Raw genomic sequence first — 9,089 nt, 5'->3', positions numbered from 1 at the left:
TCACATCACACTTACACTGATAATCATTATAAGGGGCAGAAAAATCCCCTGAGCGTGCGAGAGCTGAGGCAGTCTACCCTCATGCTTTGAAGACAGAAGAAAGAAGACATCTGGGATGACATCCTGCCAACTTTGTTTGATTTGTTTTTGGTGTGTTTGCAGTGCTGCCATTATATTAGGCATTATTTACTCAGTGTTTAGCAGCAAGTCTATGTCTTGAATAAAGTAAAAAAAAAATGGAGAGAGAGGTTCTACTCGACCTCAGCAGGTATAACAAGCATAGAAGTAAGGTTTAACTGATTGATTTCATTCTTACAGATTTAGGTGATTTACTTTATTTTCACAAGTATTAACTGATTGATATGATCTTTTAAAGGTTTAGCTAATTGATTTAAATTTCACAAATTTAATTGATTGATTTTATTTCTTAAAGGTTCAACTCATTGATTTTATTTTCACAAATTTAGCTGATTGATTAGATTCTTTACAGGTTTAGATTTTTGATTCTATTTCTACAGGTTTTGAAACATTTTAGTCTTTGCTGGAATAGGTAAGTATCAACTATAAGACAATGTATGGGTTACAGTGGGGCAAATGGTCCACTCTGTTGGTACTTGGAATAATTTGAGTCACTCTTGTTGTGGTAATTTTCACCACATGTTCATTCACGAGTTGTGATCCACGGCCAAAAACACAAGCAGATAGGGAGAACTGACCCGGTAGATATAGGCATATCATGGGTAAACACACAAATGGTGACAAGTGACTGAAATATTACGGGGGGTGCAGTTGTATTACGAGGTAGGATCCACTATGTCATTTACCTTTGACCTGTGCAGCGTAATTGATTGTGGAGGCAGGAATGCAAGTTACAGGGGTTATGATTTATATCTATCTCGATTTATGTGCTGATCCCACGGTAAATTGGTGGGATTGGTGTCAGGACCAGTTGGCTAATGTGCGTTGGTGTAGAGGGTGGGACCTTGTCTTGAGTTATACAGGGGGACATTGGACCCCACCGGTAAATGGGGGGTTCGTCAGGCATGGAAGTCAATTTTGGTCTAAGTTAAGGTTCCAAAGAGATTTTAGTCCAACACAGAACCTGTTGACATTGTCACTAGATTGGACCCATTCCCCAAGCACTCTCACCACAAATAATTATTCTGATGGCTCACTTCAACCACTCTATCTCATCCTAGGTGTTGAACAACATGGGAGAGATCCCATGGGTCTAATTAAAATCAACTTTTCCAGACCACTAACTGATAATCAAAATAATGGCAGCCAGCCCAGTCCGGCCCCTCCTGTAAACTTAGCAGAAACTAGGTCACCAGCAGTCCTAAGGGTGGACTATACTCGTTTAGACCCCAAGGACATCATTGGAATGTACACGGGATATAGAGAGGCTAATTTGTGGTTAGATTGGGTAATACAACAAGCTAAAGAGCAGCACTTAGGTGAGTGTGTGGCTTGCGCTGCTGCTAGGCCGACATTAATCACCACACCCGCACCACTGTTCCCAGATTCAGACCCCACAGGATTTAAATGTATTATGGAACTCACCAGTCAGGCCTCACCACCCAATTGTAATGCCTTATCTAGTATATACCCGTCCATAGACAACCGTACAGCCACAGGTCCATTTATAGCCATAAAGGGGGAAAGCCAATATTTCTGTTTCGCACGTAACCATAGCTATCCGAAATTTCTGTTGGGAAACGTCCCTGAAAACTGGTGTAACAAAACATACACAGATTCAGATTCTGTAGGACCATGGGCAAGAGCAGGCCTTTACTATTATTGTGGTAATCATGTTCTAATGGTCAGAATGCCAGAGCGGTCAAAAGGTACGTGTGCAATGGTTAGACTGGCTGCATCTGTCACTCTGATAGGACAAGTCCAACCAGGTAATGATATAGATATTAATCGTATAACCAAAAGGGGGTCTGGACAAATTGACCTAAACAGAGGATTGCCCACCTATATAGATGCGATAGGGATACCCAGAGGTGTCCCAAACGAGTTTAAATTGGTGGATCAAATTGCTGCAGGTTTAGAAAATATTCCAATTGTTTCTGCCATATTTCCAGTTACCCCAAATAAGAATGTGGATCAGATTAACTATGTACACTCTAACGTACTGCGCCTGACTAATATCACTCGAGATGCAGTGGAAGGCCTGAGAGACCAATTAGGTCTGACGTCTCTCATGGCCGTCCAAAACAGAATGGCCTTAGACATGTTGTTAGCTGAAAAGGACGGGGTCTGTTTCATGTTCAATGAGGCGTGTTGCACTGTCGTGCCAAATCACACTGCACCAGATGGGTCAGTTTCCAGGGCTCTGGAGAGTCTTAGGACTTTATCTAATGAAATGCATGAAGCATCAGGTATCAGTAACCCTTTGGAGGACTGGATGATAAACAAGTTTGGTCAATGGAAGAATTTAATCATGTCACTTTTCATGTCTATTGCTGTTTTTGTAGCTATTACGGTTACCTGTGGTTGTTGTTGTGTTACATGTATCAGAGCCTTGATTGTTAGATTAATTACTGTAATGATAGAAAGGAAGGATGACCGAGGACCTCCTCCGGGTTACATGATGCCATTGTTGGAGGCTGAACGTGACCCGGAGGACTCTGAGGAAGGGGATAGAGATCAGCAGCAGATAGATGGAAAAGACTGAGAAATCTACAATGACAACATGGCACTTGACCTCCGGCCCACCCCTCCGACAGAGAGTGGAAACTGCCTCATGCATTACACACAGCCAGCAGTAATAACAGCCTACACACACTGTGCACTGAGAAAACACACACTCTCACAGCTCCAGGTACAGGAGAGAGAGTACTGTGTGATAATAATATGCGATAATAATAATAAAGGTTCTCCTAATACATAAATATAATAATAATAATAATAATAATAATAATGAATATTCTGCATTCTGAATATTCTGAGTATCGATACTAAAATAAAAAACAGCAGCAATACAAAGCTGCCAGTGAAAATTAACTGGATGTAAAATACTTCATTTGTGGGTGTTTGATACCCAATATGAAAAAAATACACATATGTACTTTTTTATACATTTGAAAAACATGCATATCGCTCAATTACATTCCACACACAAAAATAATATTTCCAAATATATTTAAATATATAGAGAGATATAGAGAGATTCTCATATAGAGATTTTACATTATACAGGGTGGGCCATTTATATGGATAGACCTAAATAAAATGGGAATGGTTGGTGATATCAACTTCCTGTTTGTGGCACGTTAGTATATGGGAGGGGAAAAACTTTTCAAGATGGGTGGTGACCATGGCGGCCATTTTGAAGTCAGCCATTTTGGATCCAACTTTAGTTTTTTCAATGGGAAGAGGGTCATGTGACACATCAAACTTATTGAGAATTTCACAAGAAAAACAGTGGTGTGCTTGGTTTTAACGTAACGTATTCTTTCATGAGTTATTTACAAGCTTCTAACCACTTATAAAATGTGTTCAAAGTGCTGCCCATTGTGTTGGATTGTCAATGCATCCTCTTCTCCCACTCAGAAGAAATGCTAGCACAGGCTTCCAGTATCCCTAGTTTCAGGTGCTGCACATCTCGTATCTTCACAGCATAGGCAATTGAGCAGTGGCTCATTATCATTTAAAGGGACAGGCACGCAAATCTGCCGGCTGTGCAGATAGGGTGAAGAGGTGTTGTGGTGTTTGATCTTTGAGGTATTTGGCCTAAAGCAGTCACAGAAATTGTATAAAGGACCCAGGGAAGTGTGTTGACTTGTGAAAAAAGGGGTCTGATATTTAATTGATATCTTTTCATATCTAATTTAATATTTTAAATGCATTAAAGTGGATGAAGCTGAAATCTGGGTGATAAAAACTGAGGCAGAAAAGAGCTGTAGAGCTGTAGGTCTTCTTAGCGTGCTCTTCTGTGGTGGTTGTGGCCGGTGGAGCTCAGAGCAACACTGATCAAATATTACATCTGGCAATAAATAAATAAAATGAATAAATAAATACAAATACATGCTGGTGCTGTTGGGGCACCAGTATTTACATTTCCCGGCATTTAGCAGACACTCTTCTCCAGAGCGACTTACAAAAGTGCTTCACTGAAGCACTGCTGTGGAGCAGTGAGGAGCTGTGTTCTCTGGAATGATGGTGGTGGAGCTCCATCCAGTACTTCTGGGGTGAGTATCCAACATCCTGACCTCACTAACACTCTGGTCACTGAATGCAATCAAATCCTCACAGCAATGTTGCTGTTCCAAAAATCTAGTGGAAAGCATTCTTCCCTGGACAGTAGAGACAGTTACTACAACAAAAGCAGGAGAAAGTCAGAACACTGAATGAGCAATTGTCCCAGTAAGTGCAACTAGAAGGGGTGTCCACAAATATTTGGACATGTCGTGTACATAGGTGAGTTGTAAGATTTTCAAAGGATATGCGTAACTATTTATTTAGCTTTTGCTATTCAGTTAAATACAAAGGTCTCTGGCTCGCTCTCTCTCTCTCTCTCTCTCACTCGCTTCCTACAGTGCACAGTCAGTAACTCCAGCTCTATCTCTGCTAATCAATCAGCTTATTGTACTATTCCATGGAACAGATCGATGCTCACACCTTGCCTGAGCGCAGGCCTCTGCCTAGCACCACTTACCACCCCGGTGTGTGCAAACAGTAGAGTAATATACCTGCGCCCCACGCCAGGTCCCTGACCGGGCAGCTAACTCACAACAGAAAAGTCAAAGTTCTTCAGGCTGGTGGAGCTGTGCTGAATCCCTGTATGTCAGTGTCCGGGTTAGAGCAACACTGTGCAACAGTTTACGCTTAAATCAGCAGCTCCAGGATCATGCTGAAGCTCCACTGACTGCAACAGGGAGGACGCTGCTTCTGGATCTCTCAGACCTCAACAGGTTGGTTGCTACGGTACTGCTAAGCAGTTGCTGAGATGTTGCTAGGCAGTTGCGAAGGGCTCGCTAGGTGGTTGCTATGATGTTGCTATGGTAAAGCTGTTGGTTGCTAAGGTGTTGCTAGTGGTTGCTTAGGTGTTGCTATGGAAACAGGTTGGTGGCTAAAGTATTGCTAAACATTTGCGGAGTTTTTAGGATGTTGTTGCTAGATGGTTGCTAAGGTGTCGCTACGGTATAGTTGTTGGTTAATAAGGTGTTGCTAGGTAGTTGCTATGGTAACAAGTTAGTTGCTATGGTCTTGCTAGATGTTTGATAAAGTGTCACTACGGTATAGAGGTTGCTAGTTAGTTGTTGAGGTGGTGTTAGGCTTTTGCTAAGGGCTTGCTAGGTGGTTGCTAAGGTTTTGCTATGGCATAGCTGTTGGTTGCTAAGGTGTTATGTGGTAGCTAAGGTGCTACTATGAAAAATTCTGATGAATCTCAGCTCTCTCTGTAATGAGACCTCGTGTGACTCATAGCACTATATAAAAACATAATCTGGCCCGAACCTGAAAAACATGAAGTCCTTAGTGATTTCCTGAGTGTCCCCTGGTCAGTTCTACGATCTTAAGATGATAGTCTGTGGAAAGGGCAGAGTCTCCAGATTCAGGAGGCGTTTGAACCATGTTTCTGTGCTGTATTATCGCAAAGATATTAATAGAAACACGGAGACAACATCGTAAAAAAGCACTAATTAGCATTAGCATTAAACAAGAGCATTTATTACATCCCAAAAAGAGGACCTGTCCCAGAAGAAGGGGGCATCCGGTCACCCTGTCTGACCACTCCCAAAGGAGCTGGTTCAGTTGTTTGAGTTTGAAGGTGTCGTATTACTGGACAACAGTGAGGGTTCCGCCACTCCTTGTTTACTTTGGTTACCATGGTTACGCTATGGCCAGAGGTTTAGTACAGTTCCCTGCAGCAGCTAATGGCAGTGTCCAAGTGGCCCAAAATCTGAGTGCACAGCTTTTACAAATGTCAGTCGATGATGACATAATGGCCTCTTTGACATAACCGTGACATCACAGCCGCACAAAGCAGTATAAATAGACCCTGCAGAGCTCACCTTCCTCACTCTGAGCCTTTCACTCACACAGTGCAAAGGAGCAGTCAGCGCCAGGAGCAGGTCCAGAGAACCATGACCGACACCGGGGAGATGGACCAATGGAAGGCTGAGCGGGAGTCCCTGCTGTTTCAGCTGGAGGAACTGAAGGCAGAGCTGGAGACCAACTGCAGATGGAGAATGCCAAAGAGACAGTCGAGAAGGAGAAGGCAGCAAGGCTGAGGGAGCGGAAAGCCAACACAAGGAGGCAAAATCGCAAGGTCAAGAAGGTCAACACAACGAAGGAACAGGAAATTGAAAAGGAGACCTATGACCTACGTGCTCAAATCCAGGACCTGGAGGAGGCCAAGCAGGAGGTGATGGACTCGCTGGACTTCAAGACTGAAGCCCTACGGCAGGTCAGTGAGGAGCTGGCAGACAGCAAACATAGGGAGAGCGAGTTCAGGGCATTCACAGATCAGCTGTACGTCCAAAACATGGAGCTGCATGCATGGTACTGGCGGATGAGGCAGGAGCTGGATGTCCTGCGACATGAAAGGGCTCAGACAGAGGCGCTGGACAGGGAATACAAGCTGGTATCGGCTCTTTCTCCCATTGCAATGCAGAAGCAGAGGGTGATGGAGGAGCTGAAGCAGAAGACTGCTGCTGAGAGGGCTGCTGCGGAGAAGGCAGCTGAGGAGAGGGCCGCTGAGGAGAAGGCAGCTGCTGAGAAGGCAGCTGAGGAGAAGGCCGCTGCTGAGAGGGCCGCTGAGGAGAGGGCCGCTGAGGAGAAGGCAGCTGCTGAGAAGGCAACTGAGGAGAAGGCCGCTGCTGAGAGGGCAGCTGCTGAGAGGGCCGCTGCTGAGAAGGCAGCTGAGGAGAGGGCCGCTGCGGAGAGGGCCGCTGAGGAGAAGGCCGCTGCTGAGAGGGCCGCTGAGGAGAAGGCCGCTGAGAAGGCACCTGCGGAGAGGGCCGCTGCGGAGAAGACCGCTGCTGAGAGGGCCGCTGCTGAGAGGGCCGCTGCTGAGAGGGCCGCTGCGGAGAAGGCAGCTGCGGAGAAGGCCACTGCTGAGAGGGCCGCTGCGGAGAGGGCCGCTGAGGAGAAGGCTGCTGCTGAGAGGGCAGCTGCTGAGAGGGCCGCTGCTGAGAGGGCCGCTGAGGAGAAGGCAGCCAAGAAGCAGAGGAAGGCCAGAAAGGGCAGGGCGAGGCTTAAAGGCTTCTGGAGCCGACTCTCTGCTGCATTCAGAAGGAGGAAGTGAGAGAGGGAGACAGAAACTGAAACCGAAACAGAAGAAGGGAACAGAAAGAGAGAGACAGAGTGACGATGAAGATGAAGGGAATGAGAGAGAGACACAGAAGAAGGGAAGAGAAAGAGAGAAAGAGAGACAGAGTGACAATGAAGATGAAGGGAATGAAAGAGACAGAAGGGAAGAGAAAGAGACAGAGTGACGATGAAGATGAAGGGAATGAGAGACACAGAAGAAGGGAAGAGAGAGACAGAGAGACAATGAGGAGAAATGAGAGAGACAGAAGAAGGGAAGAGAAAGAGAGACAGAGTGACGATGAAGGGAATGAGAGACACCGAAGAAGGGAAAAGAGAGACAGAGTGACGATGAAGATGAAGGGAATGAGAGACAGAAGAAGGGAAGAGAAAGAGAGACAGAGTGACGATGAAGGGAATGAGAGAGAGACACAGAAGAAGGGAAAAGAGAGACAGAGTGACGATGAAGATGAAGGGAATGAGAGACACAGAAGAAGGGAAGAGAAAGAGAGACAGAGAGACGAGGAGAAATGAGAGACACAGAAGAAGGGAAGAGAAAGAGAGACAGAGAGACGATGAAGATGAAGGGAATGAGAGAGACACAGAAGAAGGGAAGAGAGAGACAGAGAGACGAAGATGAAGGGAATGAGAGAGACACAGAAGAAGGGAAGAGAAAGAGAGACAGAGAGACGATGAAGATGAAGGGAATGAGAGAGACACAGAAGAAGGGAAGAGAGAGACAGAGAGACGAAGATGAAGGGAATGAGAGAGACACAGAAGAAGGGAAGAGAAAGAGAGACAGAGTGACGATGAAGATGAAGGGAATGAGAGAGACACAGAAAAAGGGAGGAGAAAAAGAGACAGAATGACGATGAAGATGAAGGGAATGAGAGAGACAGAAGAAGGGAAGAGAAAGAAAGTGTGGGGGGTAACGGCACGTTAATCACAATGACATCATAAAATGGGCTGGATACCCAGCCTCAGAATTCTCAAATAATTAAACAAATCAGTCCCATTAATACATGAAATCGGCCTCATAAATGAAATCAGTCCAACTAATAAATGAAATCGGCCTCATAAATGAAATCGGCCTCAGTACATCATCATTAAGCCTTATAGAGAGGAAAGTTAGTGAAAGTGGTTAGCTTTGTTGACTGGGATGGATACCTGAAGCGTCAGGGTAATTAATAACCATGTTGTCTATATAACATATATATATATATATATATATATATATATATAACATATATATCTATATTCCTTGAGGTGTCCTGGGAATCAGGTTGTTTCCTGATCAATAGCTTGTGACTTTGTTGACAGTCTGTTTTAGACTGTATGTATTACATGTTGCAGGAGGTTAATTAAGAGTTAAGCTGACATTAGGTTGACTAATGCCTTATAGGAAAATATCCCGTGATCTTAGTTTTAGACTTTGCTGAGGTCAAGTAATTCCAAATTTTTGACTGAGTAATTAATTGTCAGACAGTGTTTCAGTTATTCACACCAAGACTAATCTTGCGATAGACTAGTGAGGATAAATGTTTCAGGATCCTAAAGCCAAGCATAGACTTGAGCTTAGTGATTTGAGCACGTGTCTGCATAAGTAATTATGTTTATGTAATTATGTTTCTGGGAAAGATCATTAATTACATTGCTATGAAAAGAAAGAAAACTGTCAAACTTACTCGCTAGGTTTGTACAATGGTGGTAGCAGATATGCTGTCTAATAATCTATAGACATATGCTGCACGCATTTAAAAGAGTTTGATATGGAAATAGTAAGCAGAATGCTGGACACTGCTGGAAGCCTGTTACCAAAATACTCTGCA

At 44.2% G+C, this 9,089-nt stretch overlaps 1 protein-coding gene across 1 annotated transcript; it reads left to right on the top strand.

Annotated features, from left to right (window-relative positions):
• Positions 1–4,777: 4,777 nt before the first annotated feature.
• Positions 4,778–7,554, top strand: LOC140546952 (uncharacterized). Its single transcript, XM_072670431.1, has 2 exons — positions 4,778–4,922; positions 6,055–7,554. Exon 2 carries the CDS (start codon positions 6,194–6,196, stop codon positions 7,256–7,258), a length of 1,065 nt encoding a protein of 354 aa, XP_072526532.1. The 5' UTR covers positions 4,778–4,922; positions 6,055–6,193; the 3' UTR covers positions 7,259–7,554.
• Positions 7,555–9,089: the final 1,535 nt, after the last annotated feature.

This window comes from Salminus brasiliensis, chromosome 24 (assembly GCF_030463535.1).
Source record: "Salminus brasiliensis chromosome 24, fSalBra1.hap2, whole genome shotgun sequence".
Classification (NCBI taxonomy): domain Eukaryota; kingdom Metazoa; phylum Chordata; class Actinopteri; order Characiformes; family Bryconidae; genus Salminus; species Salminus brasiliensis.
Note: the sequence above shows the minus strand (reverse complement) of the source record. Positions and strands in the feature narration are given on the sequence as shown.

What these genes read in the sequence shown, in the direction of transcription:
- LOC140546952 (XM_072670431.1), top strand. Translation starts at nt 6,194, where the DNA reads ATGGAGAATGCCAAAGAGACAGTCGAGAAGGAGAAGGCAGCAAGGCTG.